This window comes from Anolis sagrei, chromosome 9 (assembly GCF_037176765.1).
Source record: "Anolis sagrei isolate rAnoSag1 chromosome 9, rAnoSag1.mat, whole genome shotgun sequence".
Lineage (NCBI taxonomy): Eukaryota > Metazoa > Chordata > Lepidosauria > Squamata > Dactyloidae > Anolis > Anolis sagrei.
The window spans coordinates 26,152,709-26,179,351 of NC_090029.1; the positions used below are offsets into that span (position 1 = coordinate 26,152,709).

Consider the following 26,643-nt stretch of genomic DNA (forward strand, 5'->3'; position numbering starts at 1 on the left):
AAAACACTTTAAAACAATACAATAATTAAAATGAAGAACAATTTTAACAAAAATGAGTATTTCAATGGGAAGTGTATGCCTGCATTTGGCTGATGAGATAGGATTGTTGTTGTTGTTGTTGTTGTGTGCTTTCAAGTCCTTTCAGACTTAGGTTGACCCTGAGCAAGGGCCAGATAAATTACCTTGGAGGGCCGTATAAGGCCCTCGGGACTTAGTTTGAGGACCCCTGATTTGATTTTTTTGTGCCGTCCCTCTGCATTTGCAAACACTTGTTCAAAAAGCCACGTTTTGACTTTTTTCCAGAATAGAGTCACCACCGAGAAGGCCCTGTCTCTCGTTTCTGCCAAGTGTACTTCTGACGAAGGCGGTAACGAGAGCAGGGCTTCCCCAGACTATCTTAAGGTCCTAGGTGGTTCATAAGGGGAGATGCATTCGGACATGTAAGTTGGGCCAGAACCATTTAGGGCTTTATAGGCTAACGCCAGCACTTTGAATTGTGCCTGGTAGCAAACTGGCAGCCAGAATCTGGTACCCAGAATCCCTCAGTTAGCGTGGTCACTGGCTTTGAGGTCCAAACATCCCCACAACTTTTGCATGCTCTGATACTTTTTTTGCATGAAAAAAGAACATTTCCAAAGCAGCCATATCATATGACTGCACTAAGATGCTTTTAAATTACCTATGTCCAGGTGTACCAATCCTTTCTGCCCAGTTCCTCCTCCATGGCTCCACTCTTTCAAGTGCTGCCCGCTAGGAATGCATCTCTGATCTAACCCTGAGAGACTGGCAAATTAACTTACAGCACAATGAAGTTCTCTCCGGCTCCTTCAGAGAATTCCTTGCACATCCATGGCTGGTAATGGGCAGATTATAAATTAACAACACAGTCCAAAGACCTGGAGACTGGACTCCAGCACTATCCTGCTCCTCCCCTCACGTACACCTGAGGCTTACAACTCCTGAGTCAGGATCTCTTATCAAGTGGATCTCAGTGGGGATCAGGCTAACGTTCTTCTTACTCTCTCTTTGGGGTCATGTAAAAGACACTTCAAAGCACTGCCCAATGGGAATGGGTCTTTTTGCTCATTTCCCCAGTTTTCTGTGAAAACCAAGATATATAATAAAAACATAAACAAGGTTTTCAGAATGACTCTTGCTGAAATGCAGAACGACTTCAGAATGTGAGCAGAAGGTATAATCTTCCTAGATTTTGATTCCTTTCAATCTGGTAAAATTCAGCACACACAAAACAAGGCGTTTTAAAACAAATGCTTAACTAGATCATTCAAAAGGTTCATGAAAGAGAGCTTTTTCACAAGATACAATCCTGGCTTTGTTATCAGGAAAGGGATTTTTTTTAAAAGGGGGGAAATCAATAATATAGATCTGCAAATACATTTAAATATCAATAGCTAGGCAATTATCCTCCCCGCTCTCACAACATGCCTGAATGAAAGTGAAGAAAAATCCCTAGACTAATTACCAAATGAAAAACAATATATGTGACGCGAGATTGTAAAAGATATAGATTTGGGGATTATTTTTATGTGCCGAAAGCAATTAAACATGCCGGGAATCATGTAGTTTACTGGTTAAATTGGAGCCCCCGGTGGCTCAGTGGGTTAAAGTGCTGAGCTGCTGAGCTTGTTGATCAAAAGGTCGCAGGTTCGATTCCGGGGAGCGGCATGAGCTTCCGCTGTCAGCCCTAGCTTCTGCCAACCTAGCAGTTCGAAAACATGCAAATGTGAGTAGATCAATAGGTACCGCTCCAGCGGGAAGGTAACGGCGCTCCATGCAGTCATGCCGCCACATGACCTTGGACAACGCTGGCTCTTCGGCTTAGAAATGGAGATGAGCACCACACCCCAGAGTCAGACATGACTGGACTTAATGTCAGGGGAATACCTTTACCTTTACCTTACTGGTTAAATTGTATGAGTCCATTTATCTCCAGAGAGGACACAAAAGCCAAAAGCGAGTGTTTATTTGGACACACAACCATTACCAAAAGAGATTCAATTGAACAGTGTGTTACATACTTTAGAAAGATTGTCCCTCAAACACAGAAGAGGAACAATAGCTGACAAGAAGAGTTAGGATTTTTTTTTTTCATGTCAGGAGTGACTTGAGAAACTGCAAGTTGCTTCTGGTGTGAGAGAATTGGTTGTCTGCAAGGACGTTGCCCAAGGGATGCCTGGATGTTTTACCATCCTGTGGGAGGCTTCTCTCATGTCCCCGCATGAGAAGCTGGAGCTGACAGATGGGAGCTCACCCTGCTCCCCAGATGTTTTACCATACTGTGGAAGGCTTCTCTCATGTCACAGAATCATAGAATCAAAGAGTTGGAAGAGACCTAATGGGCCATCCAGTCCAACCCCCTGCCAAGAAGCAGGAATATTGCATTCAAATCACCCCTGACAGATGGCCATCCAGTCTCTGTTTAAAAGCTTCCAAAGAAGGAGCCTCCACCACACTCCGGGGCAGAGAGTTCCACTGCTGAATGGCTCTCACAGTCAGGAAGTTCTTCCTCATGTTCACATGGAATCTCCTCTCTTGTAGTTTGAAGCCATTGTTCCGCGTCCTAGTCTCCAAAGAAGCAGAAAACAAGCTTGCTCCCTCCTCCCTGTGGCTTCCTCTCACATATTTATACATGGCTATCATATCTCCTCTCAGCCTTCTCTTCTTCAAGCTAAACATGCCCAGCTCCTTAAGCCGCTCCTCATAGGGCTTGTTCTCCAGACCCTTGATCATTTTAGTCACCCTCCTCTGGACACATTCCAGCTTGTCAATATCTCTCTTGAATTGTGGTGCCCAGAATTGGAATGTCCCTGCGTGAGAAGCTGGAGCTGACAGATGGGAGCTCACACTGCTCCCCAGATGTTTTACCATACAGTGGGAGGCTTCTCTCATGTCCCCACATGAGAAGCTGGAACTGACAGATGGGAGCTCACCCTGCTCCCCAGATGTTTTACCATACTGTGGGAGGCTTCTCTCATGTCCCTGCATGAGAAGCTGAAGCTGACAGATGGGAGCTCCCCCTGCTCCCCCGATGTTTTACCATACTGTGGGAGGCTTCTCTCATGTTCCCACATGAGGAGCTGAAGCTGACAGATGGGAACTCACCCCGCTCCCCGGATTCAAACTGCCGGCAGTCTAGCCGGCACAAGGGTCTAACCCATTGAGTCACTGGGGGTTCCTAGTAGTTAGGATACATTCATGTTGGTACAAGGAAGGGAGAATGGTTTTAAAACTAGAACACCTAGAAATGCTTTATGATGCCCTGTAAAAACTCTTATTTCTAACAAGCACTACAGAGAGGTCAATGAAAAAAGCAGGTGATAATCTTTTCAGCTTTTACACTGGAAAAACGTAATATGCTAAAGTCCCCTTGGAGAGTGTCACTTCCATGCGGTTGGTGCCAACACTTATCAGCCTGTAAATATAGATTAATGAGCAGCCTCCTTAATCATAGGGAACAGGACTGTTCTCTTATCAAGCTCATTGGAAGCATTTTGACATTATCTCTGGCAAACAGAAGACAAATAGCTCCAGGAATGTACTTAAACACTGATCCCATGTGCGTATTCTAAATGCCATGGCAGTTGGCATTTCTGTCCAACTGAAGCTGTTTCTGTGTTGCTGTGAGTTTTCTGGGCTGTATGGCCATGTTCCAGAAGCATCCTCTCCTGACATTTCATCCACATCTATGGCAGGCATCCTCAGAGATTGTGAGGTAGTTTGGAAACTAGGCAAGGGAGGTTTATATATCTCCTCCAAGTTGAAGTGAACCACTTACACTGGGCTCTACAGGCTAATGGAGACTCCACCGCAGACATCAGAAGAGCTGCAGGGGCCAAGAACAAGCCACAAGAGTCAAGACAAAGATCCACCCAAAGGAAAAGTGTTCTTAACATACATCCACGGAAGCACTGACTGCCTAGGTTAGCTCATGAAGAAACACAACCTACAAACTATCTACAGACTCACTAAGAAAACCCAAGCAATGCTAAGTTCAGCAAAGGACAAGAGGGATCTTCTCACTTCTGCAAGAGTCTACCATATACCATGTGGTCCACATAAGGACCACCAAACGTAGCAGCATTGCCTAGAAACAAATCAAGGAACATGAAAGACACTGCAGACTGATTCAACCAGAGAAGTCAGCCATAGCAGAGCACCTGATGTTAGCATAACAAATTGTCACTGCACATCGCACTTTTAATCCTACGTGCCTCCTACCATTCAGCACTTTTAACCCTTGTACCCCAGTGCGCCGGCCGAACCAGTTTTTAATAATGTCCTGATGTACTGTCTTGTTGTTATTTTGCTTATTGCTTGATTTACTTAGTATTGTGGTGTTATGTTATTTTGCTTATTGTTTGATTTGCCTTGTTGTTGTGATGTTATACTTTCTATTGTATTGTGTTTGAGGCTTCGGCCTGTGTAAGCCGCATCGAGTCCTCCGGGAGATGCTAGCGGGGTACAAATAAAGTTAATAATAATAATAATAATAACCTGGACACAGCATATTATTTGAGAACACAGAAATGCTGGACCACACCAACAACCACCATGTCAGGCTACACAGAGAAGCCGCTGAAATCCACAACCATGCAGACAATTTCAACAGAAAGGAGGAAATCATGAAAATGAACAAAATCTACAGGACAGTAAATAAGGAACAACAAGGGAATTCCAGACAGGAAACAATCAGAGCCGGCTAACACCTCCCAACAAAGGATTCCCCCAGGCAGGAAGCAGCCAGGCCTTGAAGCTGCAAGGTTTGCAATGCCAATCAAGGTGATTAATTGCAACATTTATATTTGCCTTAGACAGACAAGAGTTCTTTCTCCCACCTTGGACCTTCAATAAATATATAAACTTTCCATGTCTAGTTTCCAATATACCTTACAACCTTTGAAGATGCCTGCCATAGATGTGAGTGAAACGTCAGGAGAGAATGCTTCTGGAACATGGCTGGAAAACTCACAGCAAACCTTTAACAATACATTGAAGCAGTTTCTTTTGGTTAGGTTTTTGCTGCCCTTCCCAATAGGTAGGGTTTCCAGAGATGTTGTACTACAAATCTTGTAATTAACAACAATTCCAACAAATCTGGAAAGTATTATTTATATTTATTTATTTATGACATTTATCTGACGCCCTTCTCACTCCGAAGGGGACTCAGAGCGGCTTACAAGTAAAAAGTAAATACAATATGTTATTAACTTAGTATCATACTAAGAAAAGTTTGAAATGACAAAAAGTTTAAAATGTAACAACCCAATTATACTTTTAAAGACAACCCAATCTCTTACTTATAAGGTTTTTTTTTTTTGTGTCAGGCGCGCTCAAGTCACTTCTGGTGTGAGCGAACTGGCCGTCTGCAAGGACGCTGCCCAGGGGATGCCTGGATGTTTTACCAGCCTTGTGGGAGGCTTCCCTCCTGTCTTCGCATGGGGAGCTAGAGCTGACAGAGAGAGCTCAACCCACTCTCCTCAGCAGAGGCGGCCCTAGGTAATTTTCAACAGTAAGCAAACAGTATTTTGGTGCCCCCCCCCCCAACCAATCACTGATATATATTTTCTGTTCGTCGTGGGAGTTTTGTGTGCCATATTTGGTCCAATTTCATCATTGGTGGAGTTCAGAATGCTCTTTGATTGTAGGTGAACTATACATCCCAGTAAATACAACTCGCATATGTAAAGGTCTCTTTCCCTCCAAGAGCGCCTCAAGAGCACCCTTGAGCAAAATCAACTATACTGCAAATGCTTACTTTGTGTAATGGGTTGAGCCGCTCCTGCTCCTCAGATTCGAACTTCCAACCTGGGTTTAACCTATTGTGCCATTGGGGGCTCCATGAGTTTCAATGATGTTCCTTGAATGCTACGAAGTGTTTGAGGAACAAAGTGAACCAGTACTTTCAGTGGATGGGTTGTCCTCACTATACGTAGTGTCTATGTTCAGAAGAAATAATGTAACTTACCATGCAAAATGGATTTCTTCACAGTAACAAGTCAGGTGTGAAATATTTTTTTCCTTTGGAGGAACTAGGAAACCACTAAGGAAAAAAAGCTTGCATAATTTTTTATTCAAATAATTTATTACCCTTGCATTAAAAATACAAAATAGCAATAATCAGTAAAACAATTGACAGTAACAGCAAAAGAGCAATCTCTTGAGAAGTGGGGAGAGGAGGCACAAGCAGAAAACAAAGGGGTGTGTGTGTGTGTGGGATGGGAGGGTCAAACTGAAATGAGATTGGGAATACGCATATACATAAACTCACATTTGTCAGATATTAAGACCATGTGTGAACTCATGAGAAATCTATTTTTCCTTGGTTCATGAATACTTTCATCTCACATAAGCACATCTTGAATTCAGTGCTGGATTTCCCATGACAAAAATGTGGGATATCTGTGTGAAGGCAGGAATGTCAGGGCTACAGTCATGTTTCTATGACCTTTTAGTATAAAAGTTACTTTGTTCTTGAGCCTTGAGCATGCCTCTGCATTCAGTTCAGTGGCACTGTTGTGAAATGCTTTCTCAAGTTACCTTGGTTAATTCCTTGTCTGTCACACATTGCCACAAACCTTGTCCACATAGTGTTTACAGCATTTCTTTAAGTAATCCTGAGAATTGACGTTGCTCCAATCGCCAGTAAACGAAAATGATCCACCGGAACCAGCCACAGTGCTGTAATGTAACAGCAACAACATTACATTCTCTTTGTGGGATCTTATATACTTGTGCGTAGAAATTTGGGATGCCTTGTTCATTTCTCTTTTCAGAACTGTAAACTACATCACAACCGTACATTTCTTTTGAAATTTGTTTATTTATTTATTTATTTACACTATTTCTACCCCGTCCATATCAGCCCGAAGGCGACTCAGGGCGGCGAACAAGTTGGCACAATTCGATGCCATATACAAAATACATACATTAACAAAAGTAAAAACATCACAAAGCATTTAAAAGCATAAAAATAGTAAAAAAAATTATAAAACTATGTCTTCATGTTCAGTCCTTATCCGTTCCATCGTCTTAGCTGTTCCTAGGTCATTTTCCAATTCAAGTTGTCTAAATTATACTGAGGTTCCAAAGGCATGCTTCAAAAGCCAAGTTTTCAGGTTTTTTTGAAAGGTCAGGAGGGAGGGGGCCGATCTAATGTCAATAGGTAAGGAGTTCCATAGCAAATGCTGCCCAACCGGGGATTAGACTCACAACACTGAGAGCAGGACGTGTGAAAAAGATCTTGGAGTCCTCGTGGACAACAAGTTAAACATGAGCCAACAGTGTGATGTGGCGTCAAAAATAAATAAATAAAAATGGGATTTTGGCTTGCATCAATAGGAGTCTAGTGTCTAGATCCAGGGAAGTCATGCTCCCCATGCTCTATTCTGTCTTGGTTAGACCACACCTGGAATATTGTGTCCAATTCTGGGCACCACAATTGAAGGAAGATGTTGATAAGCTGGAATGTGTCCAGAGGAGGGCGACTAAAATGATCACGGGTCTGGAGAACAAGCCCTATGAGGAGCTGGGCATGTTTAGCCTGCAGAAGAGATGGCTGAGGGGAGACATGATGAGAGCCATGTATAAATATGTCTCTCATAGGGAGTTGGGAGCAAGCTTGTTTTCTGCTGCCCTGGAGACTAGGACGCAATGGGACAATGGCTTCACACTACAAGAAAGAAGATTCCACCTGAACATGAGGAAGAACTTCCTGACTGTGAGAGCTGTTCAGCAGTGGAACTCTCTGCCCCAGAGTGCGGTGGAGGCTTTTAAACAGAGGCTGGATGGCCATCTGTCAGGGGTGCTTTGAATGCAATTTTCCTGCTTCTTGGCAGGGGATTGGATTGGATGTTCCATGAAGTCTCTTCCAACTCTATGATTCTATCCCAATGAAAATGTTGTAAGAATAGAAACTATACTGTGACTTTTCCAAATGGATGCAATCCAAAAGGCTACTTAAATAGTTGACTGTTCAACTGATTGTCTGTCTAAAAAAATACTGGGGTGCGGGGGGACCACTGAATTACATCTAGAAAAAAAATCCAGGTAGCATCCTTCTATCAAGGTGGTTGACATATTGCAGTATAATTTGCTTTTGTAGAAAATTCAAACAGATTCTCTGAAGAGGCCAGCCACTGATGCAGGCAAAGCATCAGGAAAAAATGCTGCTAGAATACAGCCAAACAGTCAGGAAATCACACAACACTTCAGTGATTTTGGTTGTAAAATGACAATAAACCAAACACTTGCTGGTTTGCTGAATCTTTGAAAACAGACAGACCTTTCAAAGAAAACCAGTGTCATCTATTGGTCGCTTGTTGTAACTGTGTGTCTTCAAGCTTACAGTGACCCTATCGTAAGGTTTTCTTATTTATTTATTTATTTATTTATTTATTTATTTATTTATTTATTCAGTATATTTTTATACCTCCTTTCTCATCCCTGGGGGGATTCAAGGCCTTTACAACATGTTAATGGCATGAATTCAATGCCAACATACATATAATAAAATAAAACCACAATAACTATACACTGACAGATAACTATACATTAAAATCATTAAAACCATTAAACATAGGCACATACAACATGCAGACACTAAGACAAAGCATTAAAAACATCTTAATATAAATATTAAAATCACATGATCCAAAAATCGTCTGCTGTGGCCATTTCAATTGTCATAGCACGTGTTTCCTGATTATTCTTTGCATTGCATTATTGGCCAAAAGCCACAAGCACGACTTTCTTTCTGAAGGCCAGGAGGGAGGGTGCTGCTCTAATCTCACTGGAGCCATCACTGAGAAGGCCCTGTCTCTTGTTCCCACCAACCGCACTTGTGATGGAGGGAGGACACAGAGAAGGACCTCCCCAGAAGATCTTAACCTCCGAGATGATTCATAGAGGGCGACAGGAAAGCTGGGCCAGGACTGTTTAGGGCTTTATAGGCTAAAGCCAGCACTTTGAATTGTGCTTGGTAGCTGACTGGCAGGCAGTGGAGCTGACATAACAGAGGAGTTGTGTGCTCCCTGTATGCCACCCCAGTTAGCAATTTGGCTGCTGCTCGTTGGACCATTTGAACCGTCTGAACTGTTTTCAAAGGCAACTCCATGTAGAGAGTAGGGCTGGGCAACCACGGAAAAATTTGTTTCTAAACTCGATTCGTTTTTAGGGGGTTTTTGCGTTTCGTTTTTTAAAAGAATTCCGAATTTTTTCTTTTAAAAAGTTCGATATTTACGAAATTTCGGAAATTACGAAACAATTTCAAAACAATAACGAATCGATTCGTTAATGGCGGACGCGATTGCGCAATACGCTAAAAAACCTCCAAATGGGACAGGGGGAACTTCTGAAGCTTCCCTCTCCCTCTGTTGTTGACTGTTGGTGTGATAATTTATTTTTTTATCACTGATAAAACAAACAACAACCATAAAACTTGCACCAGACATACGGAAATAATAACGAAATAATAACGAAACAATTACGAAACAATTTTGAAACAATTACGAAACAATTACGAAATAAATTTTAAAAATTCGTTTTGATTTTTATTTGCTCCTGAATGGTTCAATATCGCTTCATTATAAAAAAAAATAATGAATTAATAACGAATTACGAAATTAACGAACCAAACCACCCAGCCCTAGTAGAGAGTATTGCAGTAATGTATTCTCGATGTAACAAGAGTGTGGACCACCATAGCCAAGTCTGGCTTCTCAAGGTAGAGGCACAACTAGTGCACAGGTTTTAATTGTGCAAAAGCTCCCCTGGCCACCACAGCAACTTGGGGTTCAAGACTCAGTGAAGAGTCCAGAAGAACTCCCAAGCTGCGAACCTCTGTCTTCAGGGGGAGTGTAACCCTGTCCAACACCGGCTATAACCCTATACCATTTTGGCCCTTCGACTGACCAGGAGTACCTCTGTCTTGTTTGGATTCACTTTCAATTTGTTTGCCCTCATCCAGGCCATCACAGCTGCCAAGCACCAGTTCAGGACCTGAACAGCCTCCTTAGTTGTAGGTGGAAAGGAATGATAGAGTTGTACGTCATTTGCATACAGATGACATCGAACTCCATAGCTCCAGATGATATCTCCCAATGGCTTCATGGCAAGGGTTGTTCAGAAGAAGTTGGTCTTTGCCTTCCACTAAGGCTAAGAGAGTGTAGTGTTACACGCTCTGGTTACATCCTGTATAGACTACTGCAATGCGCTATACGTAGGGTTGCCTTTGAAGACTGTCTGGATGCTCCAAATGGTTCAATGAACAGCAGCCAGATTGCTAACAGGAGCAGCACTCAGGGAGCGTACAACTCCTCTGTTGCGCCAGCTACCGAGCACAATTCAAAGTGCTGGCTTTAGCCTATAAAGCCCTAAACGGTTCTGGCCCAACTTACATGTCCGAATGCATCTCCCCTTATGAGTCATCTAGGACCTTAAGATAGTCTGGGGAATCCCTGCTCTCGTTACCGCCTTCGTCACAAGTACATTTGGTGGAAACAAGAGACAGGGCCTTTTCAGTGATGGCCCCTCAGCTGTGGAACGCTCTCTATAGATATTAGATTGGCCACCTCCCTTTTAACATTCCAGAAAAAAGTCAAGACGTGGCTTTTTGAACAAGCGTTTGCAAATGCAGAATAGCTGACACAGGAAAATGGGACTAGACATTGAGTGCGGACAACATTTTTAACAAGAAGACACTATGAATGTATATTTTATTGATTTGTTCAGTTTTTATTATATGTTATGTTTTTAATTGCATATAAGATATTGTAAGCATTGAATTCTGCTCTGTTAACCGCCTTGGGTCACCTGCGGGCTGAGGAAGGTGGTATACAAATGCAGTAAATAATAAATAAATAAATAGTGTGCCTTGCTCAAGGCCACCCAATGGGTTTCCACTGCTGAACAGGGATTCAAACCCTGGTCTCCAGAAATGAATCCTAATACTTAAACCACGATAACATGCAGACTGTTCACTCCTATTTTCAAATTAAATAGATTTTGAGAAATGGGAAACCACACAGTACTTACAACTGTGAAAGTATTTAAGAATTTTTTATGACCACAGTTATCCCAGAAATCTATGTAGTGTCCTAATATTAGTATCCTGTGTCTCTGTGGTAATTAGGTTATTTCTTCCTATCCCCAAAGAAATGCTGGTTCAGGGTGTTTTCGTCTCAATATCATTTCTATCCAGAGAAAAAGAACGTGTGGCTGTGGGACACAAAATGTAGACCCAAGAGCAGGAAGCAAGGCATGAATCTACAATCATTTACACTTAAACCTAACAGCAATTATTTCCCATCTCTTGCATATGACATTCTGTAGAAGAGAACTAAATGAGTGACTAAATGTAGGCTCATGGTTTTTACTGCACTCTCCCCAATGAGAATGCTTCGTGGCTGTACTGTATCTCACCTGGCAAACAATTGTTTGCAGCAACGATAGATATTGTAGCTGGTAGTGTTGAGAATGGTTGTACTGAAGAATTTTGGGCAGTCAGTGACTTCTCCTCTAGGCATATATAGGATACCTGTAGAGTACAGAGACCATGAAAAAGCCTGCATCCTTCCTGAAGAGTTAGAAGAGCAATGAGAGAAATGCAAGGAATGGCTGGTGACACTTGCTCAGTAGGCCTACATTTCATTTGGTGACCTGCTTTCTAAAAACTGGTCAATAAATACGACCAGTTTCAATCTGCTATCCTGCATCACATGATTAATTCAGAGACATCCCTCCAAATTTTCTGCCACTGCTTTGCATCTTGCGTTTGAGATGCTTAATTCACCCTCCCCATAATCCCTGTGGTTGTTGCCATTCTGAAAAGCCCAGACATTACCTGCAATGCATGAGTTGACCAAAGAGACAGAGAATCCAGTGAACAAAGCCCGCATGATGGTGCGAGAGAACTCACTCTTCCGCTCTGGTACCAGGGATGCTTTGCACAAAAATAACATGATTGGGTGAATATGATGTACCACATAAACTGCATGGTGTCCCCAGGGGTTTTGGACTTACACAGTACTCCTAGCATGATTCCAGTGGAGCCCAGATTTGCAAAGCCACAAAGAGCAAACGTTGTGATGGTTTCAGATCTCACCTAAATGGCAAGAGAAATTGTGCTCAATGCAATGGCAATTACACACTTGCAACTGAGCAGGATATATCGACATCAATTTATTGAATTGTACATGTACTGTGACATTGTCCTACATATATGCATACAAAGAGAGAGGGAGAGCAAAAGCATGTTACTGAGATTATATTTTGTGAGCATCTGGAATACTAGTTTAGCCTTTTTCCTTCTCTCCCTTCTCAGGCTCTGTGTATTCTGTGCACTTACTGAAATCCACTGTTTTCTTGTTTTGCCCCACTCAGGCTTTCCATCCAACCGCTTTTTTCTCATGCTTGACAAATACTGATAGGCCACAAACTCATTTAAGAAGAGCTTCATTCCCAGCAGTTCAGCTACCACAGGTGCATCATCCCAGCTTGCCCCTAACAAGAATGCTCCCGGCATCAAAACATAGGAGCAGATCAACTGGAAAAGAGAAAATGCTTTGTAAATAAACTCAATGGGCAATTGACTACCTGTGTTCCTAATGCCCCTCTAGCTTTTATTTTGTTTGTGTACGTGGTGAAAAATGTGTCCCAGGTCTACACTGCATTCCTTCTCTCTAATCCAAATGCACCTTGAACCTATGATAAAGAATCTGCAGGGTTGTGATTATTCCAGTTAGATTCCAATTATGGTATTATTTATTATTAATTTTATAATATACAACATTTCTCTCCCGCCTTTCTCGACCCAGAGGGGACTCAAGGCGGATTTACATACAAGCAATGATTCAATGCCTTAAAACACAATGTACACTTAAGTAAATATTAAAATAGAATTTAACAGTACAATAAAGCAATTAAAACGTTTTAAAACAATGCAATTCAGAATTGAACACGTAATCCATTAGCATAATCCGGGCCGTTCCAATGGTCATTGCACTTTGTTCCTAGTCTATCTCTAAGGCTTGGTCATAAAGCCATGATTTCACTCTCTTGCGGAAGGTCAGGTGGGGGGGGGGGTTGATCTAATATCCTTGGGGAGGGAGTTCCACAGCCGAGGGGCCACCACTGAGAAGGCCCTGCCTCTTGTCTCTGCCAATTTCGCCTGCGAGGGAAGCAGAACTGAGAACAAGGCCTCCCCAGATATTCTTAAACTCTGAGGTGGTTCAGAGAGGGAGATATGTTCAGATAGATAAACTGAGCCAGAACCATTTGGGGCTTTATAGGCTAACACCAGTACTTTGAATTGTGTTTGGTAGCAGACTGGCAGCCAGTGGAGCCAGTAACAGAGGGTTTGTATGCTCCCTGTACGCTGCTCCAGTGAGCAATCTGGCTGCCACCCTCTGGACCATTTGAAGTTTTTGAACAGTCTTCAAAGGTATTCCCACGTAGAGCGTGTTGCAGTAGTCTATTTGGGATGTAACCAGAGTGTGGACTACCGTGGCCAAGTCTGACTTCCCAAAGTAATAATTCCCACAGTGCTAATTTCTAGAGCTTGCTTGGTACAATAAGGAAGAAAAGGTTGTGTTGACATAAAATTGCAAAGGACAGAAAACAGTTGAATGTGTTTTTGAGAGTCAACAAGTTGCAGGTCCTACCTGGAAGGAGAGTTCCGGTATGTTAACCAGCTCACCCAGCCAAGCAAGTGCAGAGTTGACGAAGGCTAACATAGCCAGGAAAGCTATAAGGTTGGCTGCAATACTAGCAATCACCTCCACGGACATGGCAGCACCAGTGCTGGCAGCTTCTAGAAGGTTCTGTGCTTCCCTATGAGAAAACACAGTAAGCTAAAAGAAAGGAATGCATTCCTTAGATATTTTTCTCATGATTTTTGGAAAGGGACTTCAAACACTTTTTGCTATTTTCTGCATCTCTCACCCACAGGAAATATTGATATTCTCTGCATTTCGGAACTTTGATTCTTCTACTTCTGGGTACACGAGTTTCGCCATAGCCAGTGCACATGGTGCTGCCATAACTGAAGCTGCAACCAAGGAGGATGCATCAATCTGCAGCAGGATGCAGAGAAATGAGAACAGAATTGATTTCATCTCAAAAGAGAAATACTGTGCAATAATGTAAAGGCAGCCTTATTCTGTACCAAAAAAACATTCATGAAAAATGCACTACTGAATGCCAGACAAGTTGTTCCCCAATATTGGGATTTGTAGAGTTCTCCTTGAGCAGTCTACTCACCCCAAATGAAACATAGGCTCCCAATACACTGCCAGCAATGGTGGCGAAGCCTCCAGTCATTATAGCATGGATTTCTGAGCCTGTCAGTTCTGCCAGGTAGGGGTGAATCAGCATCAGTGCCTCTGTCTGCAGGGCAAGAAATACAATCGATTTTTAAAAAGGCCCAAATCAGATTTTTGTTCACAAGCTCACAAATCTGTCAACCTGAAGCAATGGTTGTCAAACAGTTCTGGAAAATGCAGACTTAAAAAGCAATAGGTAAGTTTGAGGTAAAAAAAAATCATAGAGTACACCAAAAATGTCCTTACCTATTTGTGTTTGAATTAGAAACATTGCCTTTGGCATGCATAAACATTGCTTACCATTCCTAGAAATATGTTCCCTGCCACACTCAGCGACTCTGCGATTGTTGTGTTCATTGTAATTTGAAGCAGCCAAGAGATCTACCAGATTGAATCAGAAATCAATCAGCAGGACATTAAGAGAAGGAGAAGGAGAAGGAGGAGGAGGAGGAGGAGGGGAAGGGGAAGGGGAAGGGGAAGGGGAAGGGGAAGGGGAAGGGGAAGGAGAAGGAGAAGGAGAAGGAGAAGGAGAAGGAGAAGGAGAAGGAGAAGGAGAAGGAGAAGAAATAAAACAATTATTTTTATATTTCTTACCCTCCTCTTCCCATGGCCCAAAGCGGGTCACAGCACAAAAACACACAAATACTATAAAAATTCTATAACCGCACATATTAAAATGTTGTTCTATAAAAGATACATATCGGAGCATTTCTGTAAAATACACATTAATCACACAGGATAGAAAACAAAACACAGAGCATGAGTTTAAATTTCATGCTTTCAACTGGCTGGGTAAGATTATTAAACTTTGTAAAGTTTGTGTGATCTTGCATACTGTCTCCTATTTGATATTTATCGTCACACCCAGTAAAGAAGCTCCTTTCTACTCCAAACAATAAAATGTTTTAGCAGTTATTTACAGCTTTGTGACCATCATTACCTTGGTAATTACCCACTGTATAATTCCCAGGTAGTAGAGGACAGATATCACAGAACTGAAGAAGACAATGATGGGCAGAGCCTGGAGAAAGAACAGTACAACACATTTCATTGACCAGCAAAAGTCACTCAAATATGGTAGTACAATGACATTCATACTGCAGTTCACTGTGAAACAAAATGTCAGAGCAGGTTAGGTTGTTAAAGAAATAAATACTTGGCAACAGGAACCAAACACTGACTTGCAATGTCTGAATATGCTTTCTATTACCAGGCCTCTATGGGAAATGCAATGGCCAAGTATCCATAACTTAGTTCGTCCTGTTCCATTTGGGATTGATCCAACACAAATTTCTTGAACACACTGCAGTTCAGATAAATCTTATCCCATCCCTATCATGCTGTGTTGAGAAAGTGACTAAGATGGAGTCAGAGAAAAGATTCTGTCAAAAATCTTAAACTGACCAGAAAAGCAAAGGATTCTTTGATCAGTTTGTCCCCAAAGACGAAACTGGAGCCAGCTATGGTAAAGTCCAGGAATGTCTGTAATGGAAAAAAGAAAAAAAAACAGTAGAAAGAAGGAGGTTGGATGGGAATTAGCCTTTTTACATTAAACAAGATCCTGGAAAAAACTCAGAGCTGTAGCTTAAATATTCTAAAGACACCAGATCCTGGCTGAGCTTGGAAGCTAAGCAGGAAAAACCCAAGTTAGAATGTAGGCTGTATTTCAGAGCACAGAACTGGCAAAACTCCGAGGATTTCTTGCCTAAGAAAAATGGGTTGCTATAGATCAACATATGGCTTGAAAATATACACACATCGTTCATTCCACGTATATTAGCGAAAATGTACACATTTTATAACAAATAACCTAGTGGACAGAGAAATTTAAGTAGTCAAAGACACATGCTATACTGGAGCACTAAAATTATTATGTTTCTCACATTATTATGAAGGTAATTGTACACTTGTATTCTTTCTCATATTTTTCTATCTAAATCTGTTTTTGTTTGAGAAGTAGTGTGAATACGTTTGAGAACACACATAAGCTAGAGCAGTGTTTCTCAACCTGGGGGAGGGGTCACAAGGGGATGTCAGAAGGGTCGCCATAGACAAACAGAAAACACAATATTTTCTGTTGGCCATGGGGATTCTGTGTGGGAAGTTTGGCCCAAATCTATCATTGCTGGGGTTCAGAATACTCTCTGCGTGTAGGTGAACTATAAATCCCAGCAACTACAACTCCCAAATGTCAAGGTCTATTTTCCCCAAAGTACACCAGTGTTCACATTTGGGCATATTAAGAATTTGTGCCAAGTTTGGTCCAGATCCATTATTGTTTGAACTCACAGTGCTCTCTGGATGTAGGTGAACTATAACTCCAAAACTCAAGGTCAATGCCCACCAAATCCTTCCAGTATTTTCTCTTGGTCATGGGAGTTCTGTGTGCCAAGTTTGGTTCAATTTCATTGTTGGAGTTCAGCATGCTCTTTGATTGTAGGTGAACTATACATCTCAGCAACTACAACTCCCAAAAGACAAAATCAACCTCCCCCATCCCCACTAGTATTATATGTGCAATTCACAGTTGACCACGATGGGAAAGTAGCAAAATTACAGTTATGAAGTAGCAACGAAAATAATTTTATGGTTGGGGGTCACCACAACATGAGGAACTGTATTAAGAGGTTGCAGCATTAGGAAGCTTGAGAACCACTGAGGTACAGGAAAGAGAATGGAAAAACAATCAGATTTCTTTAAAAACATTTTAAATCAATTTTTGTAGGCCATTGCTTTATGCTCGGGTTCTTAGAGCTCAAATTATAGCTGGGTTTTTAATTCGCATTTCATGGGGGAAAACAAACTTTAGTATTTATTTATTAGAATCATGACTCAATAAAAAAACATGGCACCTCATCCATGTTTTCAATTCCATTAATCCTCAGCTTAATTTGCCCAGACCTAAAATAATTCTTAACCTCAAATTGGTCCTCTGGGCTTCTGATGATCCTAAAAATGAGATATCTGGCAGATGGCAATGATGTTCCATACCTGGACTTGAGCACCAATAATCTGGAAAGTTTGAAATCCAGGTTCTGTCCGGATGATCAAGACGCCAAGGAGAAACTGCAGAGCAAGCCCCCAAAACACAGTTCTCCAGGACACCTGCAAGCCACAATATATATCTAAATAAATAAAAATGTAATGATCGTTTGTGGGATTAACATAACTCAAAAACCACTAGATGAATTGACACCAAATTTGGACACAAGACACCTATCAGGCCAACAAGTGACCATTACTCATAAAAACACTGAAAAACACTGAAAAACGCAGCAGGGCTTAAAATGCCAAAAAAGAAAAAAAAAGAGAGAGCAAAAAACACTACAGCGCATGCGCAAAAATGACTCTCCCGGCAAACAAAACACACAAAAGCATAGCCACACTCTCTTCTGGACTACAGCTCCCAGCATTTATTTATTTATTTACTATATTTCTATACCGCCCTTCTCAGCCCCAGGGTGACTCAGGGCGGTTTACAAAACCGGCACAATTTGATGCCACAATAATATAAACAGTTAAAAGCATATAAACATCCATAAAATTTCATAAACAATAAAATCAATAAAACATAAATCCTCTGTATCTATTCTTCTAGCATCCCCTAAACCAGGCCCTTTAGGAGAGGAGGATGAACCAAATGCACTGCTTCCAAGCTGCAAGCTTTCTTCTCCTTGGACTTCTTTGAGAGCATTCCAATCCCTGTGTATTTCCAATTTTCTATTCCTGGAGTGCAGCTCCCAGCAATTCTCCAGATAGATAGATTAGACAGAGATAGATATGTAGATAGATTGATCAGGAGGACTGCTGGGAGTTGCAGTCCAAGAATAGGTAGAGAAGGAAGAAAGGAGAGAAAGAAAAAGGGAAAGAACGGGGGGAAGGAAGGGAAGAGAAGGAAGAAAGGAGAGAATGAAAAAAAGGGGGGAAGGAATGAGAGAAAGAGGGAGGGAAGGTTGGCCACAGTAACGCGTGGCGGGTTCAGCTAGTGTGTGTGCATATACACACACACACATGACCTCCTGAAGTACAGTTATCCAGGTCATAAAGACTGCAATAGGTAATGCAGCAATAGGTAATGCAGCAATGATTGGCTTTAGTATCAGCATACCACAAATCTGTGGAAATTACTCGTAGGTAGTAATGGCAAATTTCAGGCCATATTTTAGAGGAAAGAATAACCCACCCCCTGATCTTTCCAATCACCAAAATGATTTCACTTACATGACGATGGTGTTTGGAGCAGGCAAAAAGCAGCCCTATGAGCACACAGTAGCCACCCAAAGAGACTAGCTGCTCTTTTCTTTGGGACGCTTCAAAAACCATCCAGGTAATTAGACCAATTAAAACAGATAGGCAAAGTACCCTAAGAAGAAATAATTGTAAGAAAATGAGCTATGTTTGAGAATGTACTTTCAAGAAACAGTCTAGCCATAGTCTTTCCGGAAGATACATAAGGAAACATTGCAATGCAATTTAACAATGGTGACTCATTTACAATCAATACATGCTGCATAAGTGGTCCACAGTGAATATTTATATGATGTCTCTGTGGACTAATCAATACGGAGGCAGATTCATCAATATTCTTCCCACAGTTGTTTCAAATTGAATTGGAGCTCTGCAGGTATCAAAGCAGGCCTGGCATCAGTAGAGCTCCTACTCAATTCAGGAAGAGTGGGAGTAAAATGCTCACCCTGTAGTGGTAAACTCTGTCTCCAGATATTGTGCACAATCCTGGTAAAGATGCTCACCCTATAGTGCTAGATCTGTGGTAAACTCTGTCTCCAGATATTGTGCACAATGCTGGTAAAGAGATCAAACACTGAAATATGGTATACCATAAGACTCAATTTCTGTGAGGAATGTGTTCTCAAAATGCAAAACTACAGATAATAATCCCCATGTCAGGTCCTGTCTCAGTGTCAATTGTTTTTCTGCTGCACTTTATCTCATCCCTCAGTTGAGAATAACCTGATTGTTTATTCCACCCTAGTCTCTCTCTAAATACAGCACTTTTTGTACCTCACCCACAAGTTTTACAATTTTTACTCGTCACACTTGGCCAGCTCGCTCTCATTTAAATTCTTGTACTGTTTCTATACTCTGTTTTATTATGTTATTGTTACTACTTTATTGGCTTATTATGTTACTGTATAAGAATTTTTATTTGATGTTGTTGTGTGTCTTGTATGCATTTTATTTTTGCTTTATTGTAATTGCTTGGGGTTGGCCCCATGTTAGGCGCCCCGATTCCCTTCAGGGAGATGGAAGTGGGGTACAAATAAAGTTGTTGTTGTTGTTGTTGTTGTTGTTGTTATTATTATTATTATGACAAAAAGCCACAGTATGTCACAGCAAATTAGATCTATCGTATCACAAAATCACAAGTTGAACACTTCCAAGCGTCTAGGACTGTGTGATGTATTTTTGAATGATGCGTGCAGATCCAAGTAAGGTGGCCTTTTGCAGTTGACAGATTGTGATTTTGTCAATGTTCATTGTTTCCAAATGCCGGCTGAGATCTTTTGGCACAACACCCAGTGTGCCGATGACCACTGGGACCACTTGTACTTGTTTATGCCCATTCCAATCCCCTGCCAAGAAGCAGGAATATTGCATTCAAATCACCTCTGACAGATGGCCATCCAGCCTCTGTTTAAATGCTTCCAAAGAAGGAGCCTCCACCACACTCCGGGGCAGAGAGTTCCACTGCTGAATGGCTCTCACAGTCAGGAAGTTCTTTGTAATGTTCAGATGGAATCTCCTTATATATAATATAATCCTATTATCCCACCTTTTCAACTGCTTTTAATATGCCCCAATTTCTCTCTCCTCCCAGTTTTCTCCTTGGTCCTCAAGATTATTTCAGTTCAATTTTCACTCATTATCTCAGCAGTAAGGAGAGAAGGGGATGGAATCTTGCCTTGTTGAATAGATTGAGGAAAAAGTTAATTGCTACATCTTCAAGTTAGTGGGGTTTTTTTCTTTCCTTTTTAAGAACTTTTGTCATCTTGGCAACACTTTGAAGTTGCTTGGCTACCTGATTCCTAGTTTTCATCTGTGAAATGATGGAATGTATGGATGGAACACAGAAGTTAAAAAGTTTATCTGGGCTGGGAAGAAACCCAGAATTAAATATGAACATTTAACAGACAAGAAAGAAAAAAGCGGATTTGAGCTTCTAGACCTACAACTCCACCACGACGCTTGTGGACTACTATGGACAAAAGAATGAGCCAATATCAACAAGATAAAAGACCTAGCATTAGAAGGCCACGACCTGCGCAGCAGCTGGCACGCTTACATGTGGTACTTCAAAAGAAAAATAGAAAAAAAATGGCAATCATTTTATTCGGTCCTCACTGATCAAAATTTGGGAAAAACACAAAGCTAAATTCTATTTTTAAAAAAAACCCTTTGGGTATCTCCACTTGAAGCACTCCAAAGAAGGGAACTGGGATGGGAGAATTGGCCCTGATACAAGGATATACTAACAAAAAATAGAGAAGAATTCAGCATAAAGACAATGGAAGAAATAAGATTAACTTACGGAGAGATCACATGGTTCCAACACAGACAACTGATGGAAGCTTTCAATAAAGACAAGAAAGGGGGATTCGAGCCAAGAGAAAAATACTGGGACAAGATCATGCGATCAGAAAGAAAGGGGATTATTAAAATATACAAGATCTTATTGGAATGGAAGATGGAGAAACACCAAAATAAAGAGTGCCTGACGAAATGGACAAGAAATATAGGGCACACGATAAGAACAAGAGATTGGGAAGAGAGCTAGAATACAAAGCTAAAATGGACAAACTCCTATGACCTGCGGGAAAACTGGCTCAAAATGATGTACCGGTGGTACGTTACCCCCAGCAAATTAGCAAAATGGTATAAAAACGTATCGGGGAAGTGCTGGAAGTGCTAGAAAAAAAGGGGACCTTCTTCCACTGCTGGTGGACCGGCGAAAAAATGAAAAGATTCTGGAAGGAGATCTACGACACAACAAATATAATCTTGAGTGCAAAAATAGAGATGAAGGCGGAATGCTCCCTTCTGGGCATCTTCGATTTCAAACTAGAGGAAAATAAGGACAAACTCCTATTCCATATGATGACAGCAGCAAGGATAGTGGTGGCAAAAAATGGAAGAATAAAGAGACACCAACGATTGAAGAATGGACATATAAATTATTAGATATTATGAACATGAACTGCTTAACAGAACACCTGAAAAACAAACAAACAACAAAAGGCAAAACTGACTGGTCCCCAGTCAAAAATTACTTTAACATTTATTAAACATAATTGGAGAAGAAGCTTGCGAAGGAAACGGTATCAAAACCAGTACTAACATGCGCTACGGGTCACAATCAATATATTATTCTACTAATCCTCCCCCTTTCCTCCCTCCCTACTCCCCGTTCACCCCCCCCTCTCATACTACCCACACTTTCTTCCCCTCCCCCTCCCCCTTACTCATCCCCATCACCCCTTACTATATTTCTTTTAATTAAAGATATGTCAATGATTAACATTCTCTCAATGTACCCCTCAGAAAACCCTCAATAAAAATTATTTTAAAAAAATAAGAAATGGTGGAATGTATCCACTTCAATTTGCTATGCATGTTAAATCCAACCTGGGAGTCTACCTGCACATCTGTGAGATAGAATATGTTAAGAGGACCCTTAATATTATTGTCTGTATGAAAACTCTGTGTATGGCACACTGTTATAAAATTATCATCCCCAACTCACCATTTCAACCATGGCCAAGCATTCTGAAGGGGCTTTGTAACAGGACTCAGCAACAGGACAATCTTGGCGCCCCACCAATTCTTTACCAGGGTAAAAACCATCACCACAACCGCAGCACAGGTAAATATAACCAAAGCTAAGGCTCGCTGAAAGTTCAGCCAGCATGATGCAATGAGGTAAGCCAGGTATGCTAGAGAAAGGAGAAACAACAGTTATGAACAGTCATTTGTGTACAGTATACAGCTGGTTTTCCTTCTTTATGGTATTACCCAGATACCATGCTTTCACCAGCCCTTTACAGTGAGGTGGGCTTTAGCAATATTCAAAATTCTCCAACTACATTTACTGCCCTTCCTACCTACTTGCAAAATGTGGACCTAGGGGATAAAGTTTAAAATTAGCATACTGTGAACATGATATGAAAACATTAATTTGGGACTACAGGAAGAAATAATACTTTTTAAGGAATCAGTTCTGCCTGAGTAGGCTGTTAGGAATTGTGGGAGTTGAAGTCCAAAACACCAGGAAGGCCAAAGTTTGCCCATGCCTGGAAACAATTCTAAATACAATAGAGTCTTGCTTATCCAACCTTCGCTCATCCAACGTTCTGTATTATCCAACACAGTCTGCCTCCCGCCTGGATCCACAGCTATTTCAATATTTTGCGATGTTTTGGTGCTAAATTTGTAAATACAGTCATTACTACATAATGTTACAGTGTACTGGACCGCCTTTTCTGTCGATCTGTTGTAAAACATGATGTTTTGTTGCTTAATTAATAAAATCATAATGTAATTTGATGTTTAATAGGCTTTTCTTCAATCCCTCCTTATTATCCAACACTTTTGCTTATCCAATGTTCTGCTGGCCCATTTATGTTGGATAAGCAAGATTCTGCTGTACTCTAAAGGCACCAAGTTTTCATGGCTAATCTTAGAAGTTAAGTCGGGTTAGCCCTGATTAGTACTACAGTGGAGCACCACTAACCAATACCAGGATATCATAAACTGTATTTGAGAGGAAGGGACTAGCAAAACTACCTCTGAAGATTTACTTACTTACTTACTTACTTCATTTATGTACTGCTATTCTCACACCAGGGGGGACTCAAACCAGTTTCCAACATATTCACAGCAAAATTTAATGCCTCACCAAAATAGGATTCCTTGTTTTAAAAAACCCTTAAAAATCATGGGGTCACCATAATTCTACAGGAGTTGTAGTTGTATAACATCATGGATACTACATTTGTACCAAGATTAATGGTACAAATTTTGCTACTAAAGAGCTTGTGACCAACAGCGCAAGAGTGTACATTACATATTCAATGGAACTTGTGTGTTTGGTGGTATGTAAACACAGATCGACCCCACACAATCAGTAATCTGCCTCTAGACGGTTAATTTATAATGCTTTCCAGAAAATATCACTGACAGAATTTTACCTGCACCAAGGATAACCAAGAAAATGTTCTTCAACACCTCACGGTAAGTCTTGCAGAAATTACGTGTCTTAGAAAAAGGAGTACAGATACTGAAGAGAACAAAAGAAAAATATGTTGGAAATGCTCAGATGCTAACCTGAAAGCTATGCTGAGTTTCAGCCTTTTAAATCCTAAATGGTCTGGACTGCCTGAAGGAATTCCTTCTCATCCATATTTTCCTTCATTGTGGATACTTGAAATAAATATTCTATATTTATACAGGCAGTCACTGAGTTACAAACATCCAACTTACAAACGACTCATAGTTAAGAATGGAGGTGAGATAATAGGAAGTGAAAGAAATCTACCTCTAGGAAGGGAAATTCACTCCTTAAAGTGTGATCATGGGGAAAGGGGGTCTCAACCAAAGCTTTATCTCCAATCCTTTCCACAAAAAGCCCAATTTTTCAAAATCTAATTATCACAGGGTCAGACAGTGAAGTAAAATCTTCTGAAGAGGGGCACAGAAAGCAAACAGGGATGTTAAACCTCCCCTTTGTTATCTAAAGCTTAAATATACATACAGCTAGTGTTATACTTTAATAATAATAATAATAATAATAATAATAATAATAATAATGCACTTTATATACTGCCCTTCTCCCCCTTGGGGGCTCTTTGAATTATTTTGCAGTTCTTACATATCCAAGAAAACAGAACCCCGTCTTCTAGTTTCTGACGGGATCTGAAGTTGAAGCCCATCAATTTCAGGGCTTGTTTCCATTTCCTGTGAAATACAGAGATTGCAATTTAATTTTAAATGCTCAGTTTTGTGACAGTATAGTTATCATCATCATCATAGTCATTATCATCATCATCTTTATTTATATTCTGCCCTATCTCCCTGAGGGGACTTAGGGCGGATTCCAACAAACAAAAAAGGCAAACATTCAATGCCTCAGCACAGCAACAAATACAAACATAATTACCTATAATAACACCACCTATGAAAACAATTTATAACATGACATCTACAGATTAAACAAAACACAACCTATCAAAATTTATATCTAACATAAAATCTAAACAAAATATCTGCATTAATTTACAGAAACCAATGAAGTTTCATCAAGATATGTAAGTTGACTGAGCAGCCAGTGATGTTAACTGGGCCAACATGATCCAACAAAGCCCAAATACAATAACAGTTTTCAGTTAGATGTCCACCAGTGGTCTTTCAGCATCTAATCCTCTTCCTCTCCATATGTTAATGCGCAAAAATAAGTTTTCATTTGTTTTTTGAAGGAACCTCTGGAACTCCCTCTATTTTTAGAGGGAGTTCCAGAGGTGTGGGGCAACCGTGGAGAAGGCCCCTTCTCTCGTTCCCACCAGCTGTGTTTCAGAGGTGGTTGGAACCGAGAGGAGGGCCTCCTCTGTTGACCACAGTGCCTGGGTTGGTTTATAAGAGATGGGAGTAGCCAAATTGGTTGCAAGAGACATCCACTTGAAAGCACTCTCATATTGACTATCGATGTGTTAACCCATACCTTAGCACATCTTTCTCCTTTTGTACTTTTGTCCAAAACAGGGCGATATAAATCAACATTGTACTAGAAGATGGAGATAGCTTGATCCAAAAGCAAAAAGGTCTTTTAAAACTCTATATCAGGAATGGGCAAACTTTGGCCCTCCAGGTGTTTTGGACTTCAATTCCCACAATTCCTAACAGCCTACTTGGCTGTTACAAGTTGTGGGAGTCCAAAATACCTGGAGGGCCGCAGTTTGCCCATTCCTGCTCTATATCAATCTAAGCTAAAATATGTGTTGGGCCCCAAAGAGTTATGTGCTAGACACTAGTTCTGGTTATTTCTGGTTATTATTTCACCAGAAATGGAAATATCTTCTCAAGAGCATCTTTTCAACCCTTACACAAACAACTCAATAACTTTGCTTGAGCTGTGCTGTTGTAAACCTTTCAAAATAAATAAGCAGCAATATTCAATGTAACAAAAAGGTCATGTGACACATACAATATTGATGAAGACATCAACATTCTCTACATCTGGCACAGTAAATGGAAGAGCAGCTATATTGTAACATTAGTTGATACTTTACGGACTATACGCTTCAATTACTCTTCTACAAAGAAACAAGTATCATTTACTTGCTTGCTTATATTAAATGCTGTATTACATGACTACACAAAATCACAGAGGTTATTTTCTATTAGACCAGTCTTCTAAAAGCATGATGTTAATGTACCAAAGCTTTAACTTTGCCTTTTAAAAAATAACATCCAAGAAAAATACAAAATAAAATACAGAAACAGGCATTTTAGATACACAAAAAAAAAACCCAAACTACACAACTATCCTTCTGCGCTGCAACTAAGTTACAACTATACATACATACATACATACATACATATTAGTTTCTGGTTGCTTGAAAGTTACTATTAAAAACAGGCCTAGTACTATAAATTATATCTCCTACTACCAGAGACTCTGTATAGACTTGGTATGGATATTGAAATAACAGTAATTAAAAACTAAATAAAAAGGGGGTTGCTGTGAGTTTTCCAGGCTGCATGGCCATGTTCCAGGATCATTCTCTCCTGATCTTTCGCCCACATCTATGGCAGGCATCCTCAGAGGTTGTGAGGTCTGTTGGAAACTAGGCAAGTGAGGTTTATATATCTGTGGAATGTCCAGGGTGGGAGAAAGAACTCTTGTCTGTTTGAGGCAAATGTGAATGTTTCAATTAGCCATCTTGATTAGCACTGAACAGCCTTGCAGCTTCAAAACTTGGCTGCTTCCTGCCTGGGGGAATTCTTTGTTGGGAGGTGTTAGCTGGTCCTGATTGTTTCCTGTCTGGCATTTCCCCATTTCTTGAGTGTTGCTCTTTATTTGCTGTTCTGACTTCCTGTCTGACATTGTGATTGTTAACGTGGTCCTTCATTTCTGTGTTCCCAACGAATATGCTGCTTCCAGATTTGGTTCATCAAATGCTCTGCTATGGCTAACTTCTCTGGTTGAACTAGCCTGTGGTCTGCTGAGTACACAGAGAAGCCATTGAAATGCACCCGTACCTTGGGAAGTCTAACTAGGCTACAGTGGTCC

The 26,643-nt window shown here is 40.8% G+C and overlaps 2 protein-coding genes across 2 annotated transcripts in view; both read right to left on the reverse strand.

Annotated features, from left to right (window-relative positions):
• Positions 1 to 854, reverse strand: part of LOC132762729 (sodium/nucleoside cotransporter 1-like) — a 40,974-nt gene extending 40,120 nt beyond the window's left edge. The window contains exon 1 of the mRNA XM_067471474.1: positions 801 to 854. The gene's annotated coding sequence lies outside the window, so the exon portion shown is untranslated. The remainder of the gene's footprint in view (positions 1 to 800) is intronic.
• Positions 855 to 6,578: 5,724 nt separating this feature from the next.
• LOC132762393 (sodium/nucleoside cotransporter 1-like) lies at positions 6,579 to 26,457 on the reverse strand. Its single transcript, XM_067471475.1, has 17 exons — positions 26,344 to 26,457; positions 24,226 to 24,311; positions 23,546 to 23,634; positions 22,102 to 22,291; positions 18,561 to 18,702; positions 17,331 to 17,444; positions 15,744 to 15,821; positions 15,280 to 15,360; positions 14,640 to 14,720; positions 14,278 to 14,403; positions 13,960 to 14,090; positions 13,680 to 13,848; positions 12,365 to 12,562; positions 12,040 to 12,121; positions 11,861 to 11,959; positions 11,440 to 11,554; positions 6,579 to 6,699 (listed from the first exon to the last, which is right to left on the reverse strand). The coding sequence occupies exons 1-17, from the start codon at positions 26,455 to 26,457 to the stop codon at positions 6,579 to 6,581; spliced, it is 2,016 nt and encodes a 671-aa protein (XP_067327576.1).
• Between the last annotated feature and the right edge of the window lie 186 nt (positions 26,458 to 26,643).

Coding starts and splice junctions, on each gene's coding strand:
- LOC132762393 (XM_067471475.1), bottom strand. CDS start 26,457: ATGTCAGACAGGAAGTCAGAACAGCAAATAAAGAGCAACACTCAAGAA. Junction 15,361..15,743: donor AAGAATCCTTTGCTTTTCTG/GTCAGTTTAAGA, acceptor TTCTTTCTCCAG/GCTCTGCCCATCATTGTCTT. Junction 11,555..11,860: donor GGTCAACTCATGCATTGCAG/GTAATGTCTGGG, acceptor TGTACTCTACAG/GTATCCTATATATGCCTAGA.